This window comes from Anabas testudineus, chromosome 9 (assembly GCF_900324465.2).
Source record: "Anabas testudineus chromosome 9, fAnaTes1.2, whole genome shotgun sequence".
NCBI lineage: Eukaryota > Metazoa > Chordata > Actinopteri > Anabantiformes > Anabantidae > Anabas > Anabas testudineus.
In genome coordinates, this window is record NC_046618.1 from 1,775,649 (window position 1) to 1,798,905 (window position 23,257).

At 40.9% G+C, this 23,257-nt stretch overlaps 1 protein-coding gene across 3 annotated transcripts in view; it reads right to left on the minus strand.

The window, feature by feature from the left end:
* Positions 1-505: 505 nt before the first annotated feature.
* The window catches only part of LOC113151190 (tight junction protein ZO-2), a 53,446-nt gene continuing 30,694 nt past the window's right edge, over positions 506-23,257 (minus strand). For all 3 annotated transcript variants that reach the window (XM_026344074.1, XM_026344073.1, XM_026344075.1), the window contains exons 6-23: positions 22,044-22,147; positions 21,626-21,779; positions 17,412-17,517; positions 16,859-16,977; positions 16,207-16,270; positions 15,774-15,924; positions 15,573-15,681; positions 12,739-12,958; positions 10,758-10,942; positions 10,120-10,215; positions 9,929-10,008; positions 9,519-9,729; positions 9,325-9,425; positions 8,425-8,643; positions 7,799-7,903; positions 5,280-5,753; positions 4,501-4,586; positions 506-3,857 (exon numbers count right to left, since the gene is read on the minus strand). In XM_026344074.1, the coding sequence (XP_026199859.1) occupies positions 3,713-3,857; positions 4,501-4,586; positions 5,280-5,753; positions 7,799-7,903; positions 8,425-8,643; positions 9,325-9,425; positions 9,519-9,729; positions 9,929-10,008; positions 10,120-10,215; positions 10,758-10,942; positions 12,739-12,958; positions 15,573-15,681; positions 15,774-15,924; positions 16,207-16,270; positions 16,859-16,977; positions 17,412-17,517; positions 21,626-21,779; positions 22,044-22,147 (2,729 nt within the window). In that variant the 3' untranslated portion in view covers positions 506-3,712. The remainder of the gene's footprint in view (positions 3,858-4,500; positions 4,587-5,279; positions 5,754-7,798; positions 7,904-8,424; positions 8,644-9,324; positions 9,426-9,518; positions 9,730-9,928; positions 10,009-10,119; positions 10,216-10,757; positions 10,943-12,738; positions 12,959-15,572; positions 15,682-15,773; positions 15,925-16,206; positions 16,271-16,858; positions 16,978-17,411; positions 17,518-21,625; positions 21,780-22,043; positions 22,148-23,257) is intronic.

A 23,257-nucleotide genomic window follows, 5' to 3' on the forward strand; every position in this document is an offset into this window, starting at 1 on the left:
ATCTTACACATTTAATGGTGACAAAAATATGTGAACCCCTTTTCCAGCAGCAAAACACACTTTCCCAGTACATTCCTCCAACAGAACAGCTTCAACTTAGAGATGATGTTTGGCTTCCTTGCATGAACCACCTGCTTCAGGTCCCTCCAAAGAGTTTCTCAGTCCAAAACATTACATTTTCAGCTGCATCAATGATGGCAAGTCGCCCTGGTCCAGAGACAGCAAAGCGGGTCCAAGCTATCACACTGCCACTACCATGTTTCATGGATGGGATCAGGGTCTTATAATAGAATGTAGAGTTAGGTTGTAACCAAACATAACACTTCCCCTAAATGCCAAAAAAGGTCTACTTCTCTATCATCTATCTACAGAAAATTCTTCTAGTAGCCTTTTGGTTTATCGAAATGGTGGTGAGCAAACTAAAGCTTCTATGAGGGTTTAACCTGTCCCTAAACAAGGTCGTTTTGAAATCCCAGTTTATCAAAATAATGACAGAACACACATGTGACTAAGACATTTTGTTTTATTTGGTGTATTAAGGTGAAAACATGGAATAACTCAGCAGACAGTCCAGTCATTCTTCCCACTCTCTGTCTCATTTGTAAAACAAATCCCCCTCACCCACCATGACACAGTATAGTAGACTCAGTGAGGTTAATGCCAGTGATGTCACTTATTAGCACTTGGATTCTGACAGTAAGCACTTTGTAACTCGTATGGAGGTAAAGAGTGAACTGAGATATACAATCAAGCATATTTGAACAGGACGCCATTCACTCATGGTGAAGCCCAGAACACAGAGCTGACTACCTCCACCACAGACACTAAGACCCAGGCAGACCACATACTCACACCGAGCTGAGGTCCCATCTCTGGGTGTTAGCAAATGTGGATTCAGACCTCCTCTCATCTGCCAAAGGTTTAGTGTATTTATTTCATTTAACTAGTGCAACACTATTTTATTGCATATTATTACCAGAGTTGATGTGCATTTATTGCCTGTTTCAGCAATTTAACCTATGACCCTTCATGTTATGATTGGAACTCTCTTTCCACTAGAAATTTAAACACAGTGATCATACATAGACATTTTCATAGAAATAAGCTTGTTTTGCTCCACTCTGTGGATGACTGGTAGATCACCAAAAACTACTCTGATAGGTTATTAAAGTTTTTCTTTCTGCAGTTCTCCTTATCTGGTTGTGTTGTAAATGTCGGATGTCGTGTGTTTAACGTCTCTGGAGAAAAAAAAAAGACTAGCTGTGACTTAACTAAGAGCCTCCTGTTGAAAAGACACACTTCACAAAGGTGTCCTTAATTCAAGGCTGCCCAGCTTAGTAAGTTGAAGGGGTCCAGCTTTATTGTTCTTCAGATCATGAGGAGCGGTTCTGTGTCGCAATCTTGGCACAATGCCCAGTGTCAGTTGATCCAGCCATTTTTTAAACTAAACTTTTTAGTCTTCAGAAAATAAGGCTAATGTTATTCTATTACTGTCATAAAAATCCACATTAAATGTGTTAGTCTGTCTCTTAATACTTTCTGGTTCATACTGAAGACATGAATCGTAAAAAGAGGCCTGCTAATATATGGCTTTATTCTGTAGTTTTTTTTAAATATATGAATCAAAGAAGAAAGAAGAAAGAGAAAAAGGTGCATTTGAGGGGGATTATTTTCAGTCATTCATTCAGGGTTCTGGTGAGTGTTTGATGTGTTGTAAAAGTTGCACTTTGGCACAGAGGAATGAGGGTTTTGTGTCCACTCATGGTACTTGTTAGTAGCATACATTCATTGTAGCAACATATGATTTTGTTGAAAATAAGACAAATATAGAATATGACCAGGCCTATCATCTACTTGGTTGTTAGCACAGGCAGTGATAGCCACCTTTGCTGAACAGACTGAAGAGGGCTCCACCTGCAGAAACATCATCAACATAACACTCCAAGGCAAGACATCGCTTTACTGACCACACAGTTCAAACTGACTTATCTTTTCTGTGTGACAGCACTGACTGCTGAGCACCAAAGATGGTAAAAATAACAACAAGGAATCTCAAGACCCAGTCACACCAGAAAGTAGAACAGCATATTTCACTATATGTCCTAGTAAAATAGGTTCAGCTAGAAGCTGTAGGTACAAATGTTTCCACCCAGAAGCACATGAGCAGGAGCAGTGGGGGAAACACTAATATGCATGGATTCAAATCATGCACCAGATGAGCAGTGGTGGAAGAAGTCACTCAAAACTGCTCTTCTAGCACTTTGGCAAGCTTATTAGCATGGTTACTAACAATAGTTTGTGTTTTTACAAAAGAAATACTGACCTCACATAACCGTCTAAAATCCATGCTTCTTCTCAGTTCACACTCTTGCAGAAGATGTTACATAAAGTGCTGTAGCTATAAGTCCTGAAGCTCGCAAATGAAAATTTAAACTTCCACATAATATTCTATGAGAAAAAATTCTTACAGGATTTTATAAAATCTAATACGCTGTATTAGCTTCCTTTGTTGTGGACTCCCTGCCGCAAAGTTCCTTCAAACATCATCACTGTCAAGTTCACTGGTGTATGTCAAAGATCACCAAAAGAGAACTTAACGTGAAAGATTTGCAAAGACTTGCACCATCCTCTCAAGCTACTTCTCTGAATGTACAGATTTCACTAAAAAAAAAAAGGACATATCTTTCCAAGACATGTGGTTGTTCTAATCCTGGAGTGACTGGGCCTATATACCAAAGAAGTTTTATTTCAAATTTGAAATTGGTGCTAGGCTGAATGATAGACTGAGAATTTACTTGACTGAATTCCAGGAATTAGACAGCGTTTGCTCTTCCTTACACATGGCAGATAGAACTGGCTATAGGATGTGTACTGTATTTTTGTGGGTGCGTTTTGTCACTGGAGGTGACAGCAGACAGTACAGTACGTGGGGACAGCTTTAAGGTTTTGGTGTCACTGGTTCCCTGGTTTCCCTTTAAGCTTGACAGCAGCAGAGGTTTTAGTCCAGCTAGATGGCTGCAGGGCAGAGGAAAGACAACCCAAACCTCATGGGTCTACTAAAGTAAAAGGCACTTCAAAAAATTGTAACAAATTCCAGTGTTACTAGATAGAATATAGATATATATATAGATATAGATATATATATATATATTATATAGATAGATATAGATATATACTGTATGAATACACAGGCATTTTTATATAGGAAGGAATGCAAAGAGAGTATAAACACTTGACACACTGTATGTAATAATATATATGTAACCTTTGTTGATTGCAGCTGGCAATAACAGGAGCTTAAAAAAGAAGGGGTTATATATGGTAAAGCGCATTTTGGGTTTGTTGAGGTTTCTGTGAGGGCAAAACTCGTGGCAAAAGGTTTCAGTTGCTGTGCACAAACTGAAGAGTTGCATAGGCAAGAAAACAAGTGGTTCTTGATTTCACCATTTAAAATTGTTACATACGAAGAAACAAACTAATAAATACAACATAAAAAGTAAAGACAGTGTGTTCATATCCAAAAGGATATTACAGATTGCTTTAACTTCTTTGAAGAAAAGAAATGATAATTGTCCTTATTATCAAAGAAGCAAGAATCAGTTCAGTCAGCAGCTGACTTGTGCAGAGCATGATGGAATGGTAAGTGTGCGCAGTGCATGTTTACATGTCTGTCCTGGAAGCTGGGAGTGGGCTCAGCTTCTGTGCGCTGACCCTACAGTTCGGTGTCCTGGTACTGGTGGGAGTTGGCGCTGTAGTAGCCTGGAGCTGCCCCCTGCTCCGTCACCTCTTCGCTGGGGTAGAAAGGATGTACCTCCTTGGAGCCTAGCGGAGTCTGGAGTTCAGGATGGCAGCTTGAGCTGGAAGGACACGGACAATAAAAGCTCTACTGAGGCCTGTGCCACTTCCAGTTTAGCTGGTGTTTAAGTCCTGGCAATGTATTTGTAAGGAACTGAAGAACCAATGGTTGTTGAGTCTTACCACAAAGTTTTATTAGGTCTGGCTAAACATAATATAACTACCAAAAAGTAGCTGACCAACCTCTTTGGATGCCTTCATCCAACCACTTGCACATTTTGGAGCTAATGTATAACCAAAGAGTCCCCCCGTTTCTCCTCCTTTGCAGCATTATGCCTTATGTCTTTGCTAAAATGTCATAAATGCTGGAACATAAATCCTCCTCCAACGTAAGTTAGGAAGGCCCGATCTCATGTGGCTAGCTGCTCTTCTGTCATTTATCTAATAACTGTAGTAATGACCTGTGGCTGTCCCTAGGTCACTGAACTCTTACAACTCTGGCTATTACTTCTGGTAATTCTCTGAATGCTCTTGTTAATGGAATTCCCAACAATGCAGGTCTGTTAGGTGTTAGATGTAACACACACACACAGATGATACACACACACACACACACACACTCACACACTCACACACACACTCACACACTCACACACAGTGCATACAGACACACTCGCAGTGCTGTTTGTCGTGTAGTGATCCTACCCGATGGGCTGTGGACGAGTGTGATCCAGCTTAGCTGTCTTCAGAGGAACAGCGTAGATGTCTGGGTGCTTCTGGGCAATTTCCAACTGGAAACAAAGATAAGATAATTCAACACAGTTATGACTAATATGATATGATTAATAAGAAATGTTTTTATTTAGAAAGCACCTTTTCTGAAATAATTACTTAAAGTGCCACTTAACAGATTTTACTTACATCCTACAGTTCTAGTTTGATGAGCACATGTATATATGTATTTGAATATTATTAAACCTTTGTCTGCTAGAGGTAAATAAATATGAGGTCCTCATTTTTCCATATGAATATAGAATACTGATTAAAAATGACCATGTCAACTGAGATATGCTGGTTAAAAGTAGTCTGACATTGGTATAGGAGGTAGATATAGATAGAGTTCATCAGAAACTATTTATGAAAATCACTGCTGTATAAACCACCAACAGAAATTCCAATGGAAAAGTTGTGTTCTGCACTTTGTTCTCCATGTATTTGAGCCATTTTGATCAAGCCACTGTAAGTGACACAATAAGGTATGAAACAAGCATAATGTTTAATCGCCACACTAATCTGATTTATGTTTCTCTTCTGCAGCTATTGTGAACAATAAAGAATCATTGTTCTTACATACTAGTGTGTTGTGACTGCAGAATAAACAATAATGTAAAGTGGCCAATCTGTTAAATCCTGCAGAACTGATCTAATTGTGTTGCATGTGAATGCACCTCATGATGCTGCAGATGACCAATGGTAACACCTACCCTTGCACTCTGCGCCTCCTGCAGTTCATGCATCCTTTGGGCTCGGGCAAAGTGATCCATCTTCTCAAAGGCCTTGATTTTCCCCAAGAAAGACCTCATGGATGGATCGTCCACAGAGCTGTCCTCTGCTACACTGGGCGCAGCCACTTGTATGTGAACTGCAGACTCTGCTGTGCTCCCGCAGCCAGTGGGCTTTGGCAAGCTGGGGGGTTGAAGCGCTCCAAGGGGACGTGGTTTGCCAAACGAGTTAAGGTGGTGAGCCGGAGGTGTGGGCGGGGGCGGCGGACCGCAAGAGGCAGCTGAACGAGAGATGGTAGGTGGAGGATCGTTGTTGCTGCTCGCAGGGCTGCTGCTGGACGGGGAGTCGTAACTTCTACTGGAACTTGGAGGTGGAGGGTGACGTTGACGGGGGTGATGGTGTGGGTTTATGGAGCCTGATAAGAGGACCGGATCATCCCTCAGAGACAGTTTGACCTGATAAATGAAGAGTAGCATTAGAGCCACAGCAGATACTTACAGTATGTGGAATTCACAGTACTCTGATAAACAAAACCATGTAACAGAAACTGTTCTACCCAAACAGGAGCCACTATCAGCAAACAATGCTGGTGTCCAATTGCCCAGCAGTAAGCAGAAACACCAGACTACAGCCAGTGTGCTCCACCCTGATTGTATAATCTCTGCCCCTTGTCTGTTATGTTTGGTTCTGTGTCTCACCCTCCTGCCACACACCCACATATGGACTTCCTCTTCCCCCACTCTCCACACATTGGACTAATTACAGACTCATTTCACCTGGTCATCCCTCTGATTTATAAGCACCCCTCAGTCGTCAGTTGAATTGCTGGTTTGTTGTTCATTCATGCTCTCACGCTGCTCATGTTTTGTTTGGCCCGTATCATTCTGGTCAGTTTGTTTGTTCGTCAGGAACCTCCGTTTGTTTGTAAGTTTGAATTATTTGGTCTGCGTTTATGCAGTGTGCCTTAGTTGTTACTTTGTCCTGTTAATTTGGTATGTTTGTGAGTTTGTACGTTGCCTGCCTTTTGCAGTGAATTTTCCGTTGTTACTTTGTCTTGTTAGCCTTGTCTGTTTGTTCCCCGTGTAGCCTGCCTTCAGCAGTGATTTTTGTTTGCTACTTTTGTATTTTTTTAGTCATGAGTTCGTTTGTGCCTTGTCTTGTTTTATATTAGTGCGTTAAGTTTCTAGGTTGTATTTTTCGCCTGTGTTTCCACAGCGTTTTCAATTGTTACTTTGTATGTCAGTTTATGGTTTAGTTTGTGTCTGTGCACCGTGTTTTTGGGTCTTTAAGTTGATACTTTGTTGGTTTGTGTTGGTCCCCTGTTTCCCCTGCCCTTGATGTTAATAAACATCCTTTTTTGTTCATACCCGTTTGGTCCCTGTCAGTCAGTTCTTAACACAAACAACTAGAGCAACTTAAACTGATGAATCTCTTCACACATAGGTATATCATGTACTCATATTAGTGTTTAAGGACAGAACTACCAAATCTTGGGGCAGTAAGAATAAGTCTCATTTGGGAGTATTTGATCAGCACAATGTTTATTTGCATAAAGGAATTTAATGATTATAATTTTTTGACTTTTTTTTTTTTCTAAAATTGAAGAAATGAGCTTGTAAGTATACTTTTCTGTGCTGTAAAGTCATTTTTTTCATATACCAGCTCATTTAAAAAAATATATATTGTTGCTTAGTTCTTTCTGGAATTCCTACTGAACCTAGGAACTAAAAACACACTAAAGCATGAAAAGTTGCATAATATCAACATGCATTGGTTGTGTTCTGCTACAATCTTCTATTTAAGAGAAACTTAATAAGAACTTACTACTGTATACTGTATTTTTTAATAACGTGGAACATACTGTATGGTATTACTACAGGACAGTACAACTATTACTCATCAGCAGGACAGTTAACAGGCTTTTTTCATGCAGTTACAGGGAAAGTACAACAAATGTGGGCTGTGAAGTGATGATTGTTAACCCCTTATTATCCTTGTTCCTACTTTACAAGTACAGATGTATTAGTACAAACTGTACTTGTACACCACTGTTACAGTTTCGAACACTAAAAAGAACAGACTAGTAAATACTAATAAATAGTACATGTGTTTATAGTATTATGTTAAGAGCAGTAGGTGTGTTTTAGTAGCAGCCTATTTGCGGATCAGACAGTGTATTAAGAATAATAATATTGATCAGAATAATAAGTGCTACTAGACTAATCAAATTGCAATCGCAATGTCAGCCTACATCTATAAGGCTGTGGATTTTTAAATCATGTACATGTGTTACATGTGCTACTCTGTTTGTGTGCAGTTGGCTTGTTGTCCAGTGTCCCTAACAGACAGATGACCAGTCTCTGGTGTATAATCACATGATTTCCTGCTGTGGAGTGTTGCCAATTTAGCTCCTGGGTCACTAGCTTTAATAATTTTTCAGGGGTGCTGTGGGTTTAGTATTAAAGCTATAGTACAGGAATGCTGTGTGTGTGTCCCTCACCTTGTCTGGTAAGAAGACAGGTGGAGGGCTGGACCTGTTGAAGACTTCCCGGCTGCTGATCTTACTCATGCGACTCCTGATGTCTGGACTGTATCTGCGCAATATCTACACACAGACACACACAGACACAGACACGAGATGACTAAGTATTTGAGATAAGTTGATCTCAACTTATCTCAACAGGACAGTAGCCTTCATGACAGCAGCTTCACCTTAAATCTTATTCCTGGGATTTCAAGCTCTGAAAGCAAAGTTTGTCCTGACAGCTAGGGTTTCTTCGAATAAATATTTAATAGTGACACTGTTGCATCTGCTGAGGTCTGTCTGTTACCTGTTGCCTGTCTCTTAGCTGACGTTAAAGACTGTGTCACCTTATTTTCCTTAGAAACACCACAACAGCTACTGACAATTTGGGTAGGAGTGGTGTTGTAGTCTCCTGCCTGCACTGCAGATGGCAGCACTATCCATCTATTGAACGGACGAAGATGGAGCATCGGGCGGAGTGATCTGATGCTGACATTAAAAAAGAGACATCTATCCAGATATATTTTTTTACTTATAAAACAGTGTTGATGTCTTTACTGTGGTTAGATCAAACTTCAAGAGTGTGTGTGTTTGTCTCTGACCTCCTCCGCTGTGACGGGTTCAGATGAGCGGCTGATGGCAGAAATGTGCATCATCTCCACGTCGGGCTCATTGTCTGTGTAAGCCCCCGCCTCATCGGCGGTGTCGTCCAGGTCGGAGGTCAGCCGACTGTCCATGCTGAGGTAGTCGGCAGACATAGCGGACAGGAAGGACAGACGTTCCATGTCCTGGCAGTCCAGATCACTCTCTACTCCCTCCAGCTAGAAGAGACACATGATGGATCTTGGGTGTACAGGAAGGAAGGATGGACAGACGGATAGTACAAGAACAAGAGAGAAGAAAGAAAGACAAACAGAGCCGAGCTGTAGAGCACTACTGGCAGGAAGTAAGAAGGCACAGTGAGCATGCTCAGAGCACACATGAAGGTAGGTGCTATAAGGACAGTCTGGTCACTATGGACTAATGAGACTGAACTACAATCAACCAACATGTCTAGTTTATTCAGTAAGCCAAGCTAAAACTAACACACTACTAATGATAACTGATCATGGTAAGTTTGTTGTGCTGGGTGACTATACAGTGATTTATATATACAACATATGGATGTAACATGCTCTTTTATTCATGCTTAGATACCGTTGTGTGCTCATTTTCATCTACCTCTCTGTAACAGTTTTCCTACTGCTTTACATCGCACTATGGCAACGTAAAATGCTATTTGATGATTGGCTGAATGTGGTGCATCATGCTGAGATAATCTCACTGGTGACGTAGCAGCTTCATCACTGTTCTAAATGTAGTAGTGCTGCGTGAAGGCTGCTGGCTTCAGCTGCTTCTGGGGTAGTGGAGGAACAGCTGATGAACATAGTGCTGCGTTAGCTTTACAGTAGTGTTTAAATGTAGAGCTACAGCAGTGTGTGTGTGTTTGTGTGAGTGTTTACCTTGCCATCAGAAACCCAGACAGGCTGCATCTGCTGCTCTCTGATGGAGTCTTTGACGCTGCCGTACCATGCGTCATTGGATGAGTTCAGGTCAATAGCGGCTGGACAGGAGAACCACAAAAACTCAGCACACACACGTTCACCAACAACAACAAACATGTATCTACAGCTCGTTTCACGTGTGTTCACTGTACCAGTGAATAGGTGAGAGCAGGTCTTTCTTAGCTTGACAGCCTGCTCGTAGAGTTTGCGGGCGCTGCGGTTGGAGCTGGGGATGATCCTCTGTCTCATGGCCTTGATGCCGTGCTTGCTGTCTGGGTTAAAGAAGATGACGATGGGGTACCACTGGGTGTAGTTGAGCGTGTCCACAGCCTTAGGTGTTACATCCAGGAGTGCATGCTTGTCCTGTGCAGAGTGAGGTACAGGGACATGAGGTCGTGTTGAAACACCATTTGGACTATTCAATGTGATTGTAGTATCTAAATGTAACGGAGTAAATAGTGCCTCTCAAACAGTAACACTAAGTCGGGGTCATGCTGTGTTTGAACATACTTACTATGTTTTAGCTGATATTTTGTATACATAAGAGAGAGATGGTGGGTACCTGTTCAATGATTTGTCGAATTGTGTTCAGACGAACGACACCCGAAGACTTCTCAGAACCAGCATCTTTCGGCTCGGTTTCTAACACAAGAGCACAGAAAAGACATGTAGTGGGACGTCTTTTCACATGCAGTGAGAAGGAAGACTGTCACACACAAACACATGGGTGGACATAAAATGGCAGAAACTCACTGGCAACAACAAACAGGTCGGGCATCTCAGAGGCCAGTCTCTCATTAGCAGCATCAGCGATTGGGCCAAACAGTACCACAGGACGCCGGAAACCAGCTGCAATGACACAATATTATTATTAGTTTAGATTAGTATTAGTATCAAATTAGTATTTTAATTAGTATATTATATATAGTAAACTGGTCATAACCAGAAAATGAGCTTTTAAATTTCCATACCAAGAATCTACATTTGTGACAATAGTAACAAAAAAATACAGGGATCACAAATTAAAAGTTAATTAAAAGACTATTTGAAACAAAACAAATATCACAGAGTTAAAAAAAATAGACATTTTATTCCAGTGAGTAGAATTTCACTTTTAGAATATAATAAAAGTTATACTATATGCACAACATTTTTTGTAATTTAATCTTCTTAAGTTTGATCTTTGAGGTTTAATTGACTTTAATTCTTTGGTCAGTTACCACTGACACAGTTTCTCTACGTCTGCATAAATATGACCTAAAACATGATCCAAACCAAAATTAACTCTATGGAGAGATTGTCCAAAGGGACCAATCACATATCACAGCAGCATTAGACTACAGTAAATAGATTTAAGTAGTGAATCAGTCCAGAGGCAACCTTCCACTCACCTTCTCGGAGCACCACCCGTTCATAAGCTGGGAAGCGGGTGGCCAAGGTCTGAGCGCTCACGTTTTCTCTGCCCTTCCTCAGGTCTTTCCTCTTCAAAGAGCGCTGGCCTCGCAACCGCCAGAAGTCAGCTCGATCACCCACAACAGCTTTATGAGAGCTCTGGACACTGGCCATCTGCTCCGCTCTGATAGGGAAGACAAACGTTCACGTATAAATCACATCAGCTGTGAACTGTCTAAATATCTGATGTGCTTCTCACACGTATCTTTAGCCTGTTTATTGAACACATTCTGCATGCATCCATGTAAAAGTAGACACTATTTCTTTCCCCAGCATGAATGTACTGTATAATATAGAGAAAACACACAAGAATAGTACCACAGCACACAACGGGAGCACTTGTTGTCTCACACCAGTAATTAACATCTGGGCTGTGGACATGTAATTCCAGTCACTCTCTTGGGCTAATTAGTGTAATGTGCATTTCTTGTCTTAATTTAGTTCTGTTGAAAGAAGCCTTGCTGTTGAAAAAGACTGAACAAGAAAAACCCAGTTCACAGTATGTTCCACACATTTACACTCTAACAGTGTTACACATACTGTATATAGATGTATGTGGTATTGTCTTACAGTATTAATTAAGCCTCTTTCTTTTAAGTAATATTTATCTTGGTGACCTTCTGTTCTCTGATGTTTAATCTTACCTAGGGCTGTCATTTAAACACACTTGGCATACAGTGGAAAGGAGCGGGACATTATGCTTCGTGCTACATTTGCATCACAGTCAACAACCAGTGTGAGGTCGTGGTGACCCAGCATAGCTGCGGGCTGTAGTAAGTCTTAGTGGAAGCCTGACTGACAAGAGTCCGGTTAGTAAGCTGCTTAAATGTATCAAGGCACCAAGCAAAGCTGCTGTGTAGACACACGATCAGTAGTAAGGAAACAAACCTGGATATGACTAAAACATCTAATATAGCATTACTATTATTTTTTATTTTATCTGGGAAGACTTTATTACAGTCACTGTAAGATACTGTCAATGTATTGCCACCATGCCATGATGTGTGCTAACTTGCTAGGTTAAGGGTACTCAACAGGGAAACACAGAGGGATTTGACACTGAAAAGAATTTCAATTCAGCACATATCAGCTTGATTTAACAAAGTCAGTCTGCTGAAGCTTTAGATTAACTTTCAGTACATTTGTTTCCACTGCATTTGTAAGGGCTTTAGGAACCATTTCTTCATGACATGTATAAAGAGGAGATCAGCATAGGGTTCCATGTCTATGACACAGTGAGAAATGAGAAGCGATGCCGGGAAACAAACCACCAACCCCACATGTGGTGGATGATCGCACCACAAATTAATCTAGCCCTGAACAAAGATTGAGCTGGAGCTGTGACCTGATTTTCCATCTAGTGGTAGAGTCAGACACTAATGCACGTGCTCCCAAAGTCCAAATCAAGAAAAAAAAGTTCAACCCCAGAAACCTCTGCTTACTCAAAAGCACGTGGAATGTGGAGGAGGAGGAGGAGGAGTTAGTGAGGACAGCGGAGAAGACGACTTTATAAAAGCAGTGGATGCAACAGAGAAGAGAGAAGATAGATAGAAGATGAAATGAACATTCTGGCTGGACAGACGTCTGAAGTGACATCTGGTCTTTTTTTAGACAACAAGCAGCTGGCCTGTAGTCAGGACAAACCCAGAGTGCTGGGGTTGCAGAAGGGCTAATGATAGCCATAAGATACTGCTGTCAAAGTTTGCAAAAAAATGAGGAGGAATGAAGAGAAATATGGAGACATCCCCAGTCAGTGCAGCGTTAAACCTATGTGCTTCGGCGGCAGCTAATTTACACCTGGATTCCAGGCTCCAGCTTCCTGTCATGCCATCTGCTCACTTGTTCAGAGTTTGACATTTTACTCACAGTAAGATACCTGTTGCTTTCATGAGCTTCACAGTTCTCCAAAAAGGGTCCTACCTGCTCTTGTTGGGGATGATGCCCTTTTCCAGCAGGTGTTTGTCCTTGTCAACACGGACTGCCAGCCAGTTGCCGAGCTTGCCATCATAAAGGGTGTCCACCACCTTGAATATGTCCCCGCGGGTGAAGGCAAGGCTCTGAGGAGTCTCCTTCTCATACTCGAAGTGGGTCCTGATGAAGAAGGAGTCTCCGCGCCCTGACACCAGTATATCATTATACACTAGATAGATGAGAAAGAAAGAGATACACTGTCTATAGGTAGTACACAGAAATCTTTAGATGCTACAGTTAGTGTGGATGATGAGTCTATTTATCATTAGCGATGGTCAGTGTAGAAAACATTCAGCTAGCAGCTTGTCATGTTTATCCAGTGTTGATGATGCATTCACTGACAAAAAGTGTCAAAAGGGGCTTCAGCTTCATTGATGAACATCTATGACGAAGTTGTAGGTTTAAGTTTCTCTGTAGCCAGTGTCTGTACTCAATTGGGGAAGATGATACACTCTGCAATACTGTCGTAGTGTGTTTCTGTACTGTATTTCCAGAAATCCAGAAGTGATACCTCTTTACTCTATAGGGTCCCATCGTATTAGTTTCAGATGTCACCTTCTCCCAGTTATTCTTGTATGGATATCACATCAATAATTTATTTATCAATAATAGTTTATGAATTTCAGATTTCTTTGGACCAGGACCTCCAGGAATTGGATCAATGAAGGAATGATCACTGATATGAAAAGCACTTTATGTTGGAGAAATTCCAATTTTAAAATGCCAGATACATAAGCAACATTTACTGTGAATAAATACATACAAGTATCAAGTTGGGGTCACAAACTAAAATTAAGAGGTATGTATCAGGGCCAAAATAACTGGATGGGACACCCATAGTATATTTATACTGTGTGTGTACTGTATATAATAACTGTGAATGTATCTAACTACTGTACATTATTTTAATTACTTTGTGATAAAGAGTGAGGGGAAATAAAGGGAAAGTTAATCTTATGTTACTACTGAAGCAGAACCTACAGACAAAGGTGAAAGTACCCCTTAATCTTAATACTTGTCTTACTGTAATATAGTACAACTGTACTGCTGTATTGGTTTGAAATACTGACTAGTGCAGTGAACGCGGATTAAAACAGCTGCACAACTGCCCTCATACATTCAGATGTGGATTTCCCCAAGTCTTGCTCAATGACTCTGACCCCTGCCCAGTCAGTGATGTCCATATACTGAACGGTACAACTGCTTTTTATCACGTGATGACCAAGAGGTGAAATTATTTTGTTACGTGTGCGCTTCTAAAAGGTCATAGTGATCCTCTATGCTCAAATTTCCAGTTTTATTTGCGCAGAGAAAAAAAAAAGCACATATCTGTGTGACTGTTGCAGGCAAATACACTTTACAGCCTGCTTCAGGCTTCCTGATGTGATGTGTGTGCTCTGACAAAGCGCTGACCCAAAAGGACCAACAGTGGCAACAGTCATACTGTTACGCTAACACTCACTGCTGCTGACGCATGCACGTACGAGGCTTCATATGCACTTTGGACTCAGCAGCAGCATTTATTCAGTCTACTTTAATTGCACACTCCTACTGATGCATAAAACTATGTTTTCTCTTCTTCTAGTTGAATGCTCCTCCAAGAACCTTCAAAGACTAAAGTTATGTGAGGAGTGGCACTTTCCGCAGGGCTTCAAGAACTCAACATTTACGGAACTAGAAGGAAATAGAACAGATTATTTTGTTATTCATGTTTCAGTGTATTTTAGTCTTGATCAGGCTAAAATTACAGTTACTGTATGTGTAAGTACCTTGCATGGATTGCACTTGATTAATAAATGTGACACTAAATTAACAATCAAACTAATGCTACAGTTACCACCCTGACCTTTTAAATCCTAACTATTACTCTTTGTTTTTGTCTGTGAGGAGCTTCCAGTCCCCTCTGATGATCTTGAAATGTTTCTCTCAACAGTGCTGAGACTCACGGATTTCTTGTCGGGTTAGTTCTGCTTCTTTGTGTGATGTGTTTTTGCTTCACAAGTAGATGTTTTCCAATACAAAAAAGGCCAAAGGGACCAATGTGCATATTATATAACATAGTGTGTATTGCTCTCACTCAGCTGATGTGTTCTCGAGCAGATCTGTGTGTGGGTGCATGTGTCCATGTGTGTCACGGTTGGCTGAACCAAAACTCGGCTGATCAGGCTTAAAAGCCTTGGGGGAAGAAAGCTGGTATCTCTCCCATTATGCTGAAATAAAATCAGAGAGGGAGAGGGGCACTATGGTTCTGAGGTGTGTGTGACAGCTGGCTAAGGGTTGTGGGAGAGTACTCTGTCTTCTGGGATATTCCACAAGTAGCCTGCAAGCATTCAGTGGAGTCAAATAAAGCTGCTCTGAAGAACTCCTTCCATCGCTGCAGCATTTCTAGTGATTCCATCTCTGCTGACACCAGCTCAGGCAGTGATATGCAGATCTGTTGCACTAGAAAGCTGGTCTGTTCTTACGGTCAACAAATCATATTAAAAGACCAAAGCCGAGAATGTGCGAGTTCATCTGTTGGTTCTTTCTGAGTTTTCATCTCACTAGTCACAAATACTGCAGATAGCTTAAATAATCAAAACATTTCCCACTGGGGGGCATGAATGTGCTCTGTAAGTTCATGTATCTTGTAATCTATTTGTAACAGCCACCTCCTTTTTCTTTTCTTTTAAGGGTTCATCTCCTTGTGAGCATGAATGTGGTTATCAGATTTTCAAGCTACAAGTAAAAAATGTCACAAGACATTCATCGGTAAGTTAGATTAGATCATTGGCATATTCTACCGTCAGGTTTGCTCTGAGCCAGGATGGTGATCACTTCCCCTTTAGGAATCTCCAACAGGAAGAGCACCGCTTCCTCCCTCACTACGCCTTGAAAATCAACATTGTTCACCTTTAAGACACAAACAAAAGGCAGAATAATTAGAAGCCTTTGAACTGTAATGTTGTGAGCTCCAGTCTTTAAGAGGTGCCTGAGCTGGCTACCTTTAGGATTTGGTCTCCAACACGCAGGCCTTCTTCCTCAGCAGGACTGCCCTCTTGAACACCAGCAATGAAGATGCCGACATCATTTCCTCCTGCCAGCCTCAGGCCGACACTGTCTCCCTTCTGGAAATTCACCATCACTGTGTTCGGTCTGCAGAAGCACAAATGCAAGTATGCATTAATGATACAAGCTGTTATTTTATCCAACTCATGTGCTTTGATACAAGGAACAGTGAGATGTGTCGAAACATTGTCCTCCAGATATTCAGTGTCCTCTATCTCTAAGTGGACATTATTACATACAGTTGTGTTGGAGATCTTGTCATCCAGTGTCATATCAATATGAGAACCGGCGTAACTGAACTACTCAACAAAGGAGAAACTGAAATCAAACATACATTTACACATGTGTAGAAGAAAAAGGAAATCTCACCCATATATTTTTTCATCTTCTGGACTTGGTCGGAGGAGAATCTTGGGTGTGGTTGTTGCAGCAACTGTTGAGGAGAACATCAAGGTTGTTTATATATTTTACAGTGTATTCACAGCTGCTGTAAATGTACAGAAGGATGGAAATTGGAAATCAAACGGCTGAAAGCCATTCTTTTGCTGAAGGAAACCTATAATGCTTTTAGAGATGAGCAGCTCATGCTGTTTTTATTTGGGATGTTTTGGTCAATTTTATATCTGAAACTCCACATCTGTACCAATTTTCTTTTTATCTACAGACTTTGGTAGAGACCAAAATAGAAGTAAAAGATTTCTACACAAAAACACCACTCAGAATGAATAGTTCTACATTGAAGTATAAAGAGAAATGGAATAAAGCTGATACTGACTCCATGAATTTTATTGGGTCATAATATATATGAAAGTGTTTTGAAGCTTGTTACTTCTACCACCTATACACATAACAAAACATCTATTGAAAGAACTTGAAGATTTCACAGATGGTAAATCTGGCTGCTCATTTTTCAGAAGGACATAAGTGACTTATTAATATCTAATATTGTGTCCAATAAGCTGGAGGTATGTCTGGTGAATGTAGCCATGTAATGATAAAGTATAGTGAGATGGGTTAATACCTGGAGGCCCCTCTATGTTTGGTGTGTCTTTGTCCAGCTCAGTGGCAGCGTGGGGGTCTTCAGGTACTCTGAATGGGGAAGCCATGGCTGACATCTTGGCTGTCCTCACGGTTTCTTCCCTGTTCCACATACACACATGTTGGTCTTTCTGTAGTTGTGAAGACACTTGTTGACATAATATATTCCCTAGCCCCAAACCCTCACCATCACAGCTAAATGTCTAATCCCAACCCCTGCCCCAACCCTTACCTTAACCCAAAAACCCAAGCCTGAAGGTGAATTCAATTTACAGGGAATGGCGTCACACAAGTGGTGACCGCATTCCAGTACGGTACTGCAAGTTTTATAATAGTCACTACCAGTTTTTAACAACAAATAACACAATCGTTTGCACATACACTGTAGCAACATGTCCACAAATAGCTGGGAAGTACTGTGTGTATGAATTGATATAAGACATAAAATAGGTGCCTGCAAACAGTTAAACTGGAAAGTCAGGATCTAAGACATTTTCTAATTTCCCCTCATATATCCAAGCTTCCATCCGTCCTACCTGTGGTTGTCTCGTTCATTAGAGGAGTGCGAGGACAGGTCAGACTGGCGGGATCTCCTCTCCTCTGGGGGAGAGTAGGAATGGTACGATTCCATCTCCGATATGTCTGACAAACAGACAGACATCTCAGTTAGACACACAGGCTTCTCCTAAGCTAACTCCCCTCACCAGACTGCATGCCACCAACACCACCACCACCACCAGCAGTAGAAAAATGGTTGCCTCAGGAAGCCCCAGCACCAGCTGATTACCACATGGGACAAAGTCAAGAAATTATTAGATGTGTTTGTCAAAATTGTGAGGACAAATGCTGGTGCCACAGCTCAGAACTCAAGATAAAAGCAGCTTTTTCACAATGGATACATAGACCAGAAGGAAAAATAGATGATTATTAGATTTGAGTTTTAGAGGCAGCCGCCGGTCTTCAAGCATAGATTAACATATATCAGTATGTCTATGTTGATTGAAATCCAATTCAGACATACTCCAGGTATACATACTTTTAGTGCAGCAGTGATCATGGTCAGTATTACAGATCATGTAGTACTGTAACCACCATCTTCTGCTGGGTGTTTCTCTGAATTCAATAATTGAGTAATTAAATCATGAAAAATCTGAGTTGTTCTGACTTTAGGTTTATTCCTGTTAAAGCATGCTGAGCCCTTAAAAGCGGACAGCCACTGCCCCACTTCAGCATTGTTATAATGGACTCAAATGAGGAACTGAATTAAAGATGTTTGGCACTGGCATGTTTCTGAAAAGTGAACATGACTCAGCTTTGGTGCAGTACTGTACATGAGGGCAGATGAGAGGTTCTCTTGAATCACTGTATAATGTAAATCTTGAGGATTTAAACTAAACTAGACAGAAATGCTGTCTAAGGATCCACGAGGCCACTTCTGGACTGGCAGTATGAGGGCAGCTCCGGCCTCGTGGGAGTATACATACTGCTTTGTAACGCAGAGACAAGCGAGTCCAAAGTGCTTAGACACACCATAGGCTGCTCTCCACAGAGACCTCCTGGCTTTCATTCAGCCCCTGTGATGCTGTCTGCTTTTATCTGCGCGGCACTCTGCTGTTAAAAGGAGAAAAGCTGGAGATGGAAGCTTTGACAGAGGCCTGCAAACCAACAAACCAGGAACAAAGCAAAGGAACAAACATAAAAAAGAGAAAAAGTCAGTAGAAAACCTCTGAAAACCACACACTACGATGAACTCATTAACAGTCAATAACTCGACATTCCTTCATGTACCTTTAATATGCACCTTTAACGTATCAGCAATTAGAGGACAGAGGGGGAGAAAGTTAGTGAGCTGGGGATCTGGCACTTCCCTGTATCATCTACAATGTTTTGATTAGAGCTATTAGTGTTAGAGAGACATTCTGCATGCAGAGGTGACGGAGTACAAAAAGTGAGGATAAAACACTGAAATAGGAGACAGCGCATGAGGCAATGAAAGAGAAATGTGAGCATAATGTGTCAAATATATAGGAAAAAACTGTAGGACCTGATTTGTAGACTACAATAAAGTAAAAAACAAGGTAAAAACAAACAAACTAACCTTTCGTATGCCAAGTATTTCAAAATCACAAGGACGCTCCTGCTACTTAGAGCTAAAACCTCTTTAATATTAAAGAGCTGCCTCATCGATGTTTAACTTGCTTCCTATTGTTTGATTTGGGAATTACATTTCAGTTAAGATGATGGCACCTTGTGGCTCAAACTACAGAGAATTCTGGGTGGACCTGCCATATGAATTAATATCTCCTATAGATGACATCGTCTGAAGAGGTCTTTAGGTAATTACAACACAACAACAGGAGGCTTTAGCAGTTTGCGAGTGGTTAGGATAGCGAGTGGTGAGTGGCAGAAGTGCTCTGGTGTTTTCTGCCAGACTTTGCAGACATCCTAACTCCAACTACCAAACCAACACTCACACACCCCACACACCGACACACACACACACACAGTGTCTGCTGCTCTGCTACTCTCTGCGATCTCAACAGGACGTGTCTTGAAAACACAATGCAATTAGTTTACGGCTCTGGCTCTGATCTTCTGAACCCTGTGATGGAGCTGCATTAGCTCGGGGCAATGGGACACTGCTTTAGCTCAACCTGGGGCTGGGCAACATTATTCTGACAAATCATGGCAACCAAAAACTTAACACGACCTTTACCGACCCTTACTTTTCTAACTGAGAAAATACGTTACACTTCATTCACATTAGATTGTTTTACAACTGGTGTTAAGTGACTTTAAACATAAACTTCCTGGTAGATACTTACATGAAACTCAATTCAAGTCAATTAACTGAAGTAATCAGATCCAATTACACAGTGTCCTCATCATTCTCTCTGTACATGCAGCATGTAATAAAAAATGCATCAAATGAAAATGAATATTTACTTAGCAATTAGATGTGCAAAGGTATATTCACTATATTGTAGCTAGATCCTAAAAACTTCCTAATCTGCAGCTCCACACAGAATCAAACAAGCAGCAGCAGCAGCAGCAGCAGCAGCAGTAGTATCTGCACAATCTTTCCAAGTTCCAGGTTTCACCCATCTGTGAATTATTGTGACTCTGACTGGTCCAAAAAGATGTGTGAGTGTGACATGAGAGTGTTTGTGTGAAATGGAAACAGAAAAGACATGGGAGTCAGACAAACAATGATGACTTGCTACGCTGTTAGAACAAATCATTAAAGTGTTATTGCGCTGAATATTCAACAAACATCTTACCCACTTCATGAGCCACGCTTTTTCATGCAACATTCTGTATTCACAAAAATAAATCATCACCCATTGTCGAGAACATCATGATTCATTATTCACACATCTGACAATGCTTATAGAACAAAGCACATTTACCTGAAGGCAGCTTTTAAACTCCTGCCACAGTCCTTATTGAACTTCCATATTTAATGAATCACACAATTCAAAGTACATATGGATTAAAATGTGTTTATTTATTCAGGAAAATGGATTTTGTATTAAAAAGTTAAAAGATTCAGAGCAGTATAAAGAGAAGTGCAAAAGGTGTGAAAGCTTTACAACTTAGTCAGGTTGTGTCACAGCCGTTTTACAGCTTAGAGAAAGGCAACATGTTACACATGCTGTGTCTCGGGTGGTCCTTCATCTAAAAGTATGACATATTATCTGGAAGAGAAAACACAGACAAAGATTGCACCTTTGAGCGATTACAAGGATCGCTTCTGTGTTGTCAAGATGAGTACTGCATTCAATCAGTTCAACTTAGATCAGTCAGTTAGATTTTCAACCCAAAGGGCTGACGTTTGTTTTTCCCATAACATTGAGGGTCTGATCCCACCTCCACCCTGACCTGTTGGTCACAGATTCACTGTAGCTGAGCAGCTGCAGAGCAGAAACTCATGACAGACATTTTTAACTGTTTTACTGTATCTGTGCAAGTTTACCTGCACGCTTTTAAATCCTTGCATTCACACTGTTTGGTGCCCTTTATAGAGACTCAAGTTTGTCACAAGGAATAATTATTTCCATTGGTTAATCCAAAACAGGAAGCAAGAGGTTTAAATCAATAACAATTTACATTATGTGCTACTTTTCTCCATTTTAGCTTCATTAACTCGGAAATAACTGTCACACTCATGATGACACAGAGTAGTTTATTTGCTATGTCTATTATTAACACGATTTATTTTAGCTATTCATCATTCATCATTTTCATATATGTTGTGTTGAATGTTGATTGTCTCATACATCATGATCGTTTTGGTACAAATTTGGGAATAAACCAACAGCACAACAGCTGTAAAAAAAACAGTAATTATTCTAGAGTTCACCCTGACTTGGACCTACATCGAATCTGTTAAATCCTAAATCTACAAAAAAACAACACACAAAACACAACTTCCACTGTTCACATAGCACAGTCAAGACATATTTTGAATGTAGTAATATGAAGTTATAGTATTATGTGCATTTAACGAAATTTAGAGCAATATTTTTGAGATAGATAATAATCTGAGTACTGTATGGAATTATAGTATTGACAAGGAGGAAAAAAAACCTTGTTTCATCACTTTTCTCATTCAGAGTACTGCCCTAAGTATATGTCAGTCCTGTGGAAGAAACGGCACACACCTGTCCTGCCTACACTGCATCAGCAACAAACCCCCTTGTGGTTTAACACTAACCATCTTGGTCAGGCCAAGCATTCGGTGACTCACCGTCATTGTCCGAGTCAGAGTCTGCGAGGGGGGGGATGCGGACGAGGATCTGGCGGTGGTCTCTCTGAACCACCAGCTGCAGTTTCCCTCTAGACTTTTCTATCAGCTTCCCAGCATCATGCAGAGAGAGGTTCTCTGTCACTGTGCCATTGATCTGCACATACACATAGTACAGACAGTCAAAGGCAGTGGGAGCTCAGGCAATGGATAGGTACTGGATATATTGTACATGTACTTATAGAATTATGATGTTCATTTGATTCTTTTTAAAATCTATTCTTTACTACAGTATATACATTACAGAGTTGTAGTTGTACCACGACCTCCATGACCGGTACAAAGATGTGATTCTCTCTGTCTTACTGTATGTGTAAGGGATGTGACTGTGTGACTTCACTAAAAGTAAATGTGTGTGCACCTTGAGAATGATGTCTCCCTCATGCAGGTTCCCATCCTTGGCTGCCAGGCCTGTGCTGCTCATTTGTTTGATGAAGATCTGACTCCCCAGACGTAGACCATACTCTACAAAAACATGCAACACGCCACAGTTACTGGGTAAAATCTAATAGAAATCAAAGTGTTTTTGACTGAATAATTCGAGACTTCAGTGCTTTTCAGTGGACCCTGATAGATTTATCATTACAGGACTTCAAGGGAAGATGGTCTCCATGTTGGGAAACCTATCATGCACATTGCAGGTTAACAACCACCATGAGTCAGTGTGTATCAAGATGCTAACACTGGAAATGGACATCTGTTGTTTGCATAAGCACAGTGAAAAAGGAATACAGAATGTGTGTCAAACATAAGCTATAGGTGAACCAACAGATATTAAAAAGGAAAGAATCTGTCTGGGACCCAGTTAAAAGCACTTCGAATTGCATTTTGCAGTGCTGCATAGGACTTTACCAGAGATGCAGTTCCTCAGCCTGACTAACTGTGGCCTTTCTGTCAGGTAATTAGTGGTCCAGGAAACAAATGAGGGGTCAACCCCCATCCTTCTCAGTTTTTCTCTAAGGATGATTGTTTGAATGGTATTGAATGCACTTGAAAAACCCAAGAATATAACTTGCAGATTCTTCCAGATGAGACATAACACGGTGACACATGTAGAGGACAGCATCACCTACACTAATGTGTTCTGTGCAAGCAAACTGCAGGGGATCCATTGCATATCTGATGATGACCCTCTCCTGGACCTTCATAATGTGGGATGTGAGAGACACCGACCTTTAATCATTTAGCTCAGCTGGTGGTTAAAATCTCCTGATATTATAAATAAGGCCTCAGAATGTTGAGTTGGCATCCTGGCAACAGTCTCTTTGATGACTTCACATGCAACATTTGGATTTGCGCTTGTATTGCTATGATTTGACTGAATTCCCTGGAATTCCCTGGGAACATAATACGGTCTGAGACCAACTGCCAAAAGCAACATCCTGACAGCATATCCTCTCATTGACAGTAACATGACAGGAGTTACACCATCTCGTTTAAAAATAAAGCAAGTCCTCCACCTCATGTCTCGCCACATGCCTGAGCATCTCTGTCTGCTCGTACCAGGGTGAAGTTCAGCACATCCACACAGGAGTCTTCAGGGTTTTGATTCAACCAGGTCTCAGAAAAACACAT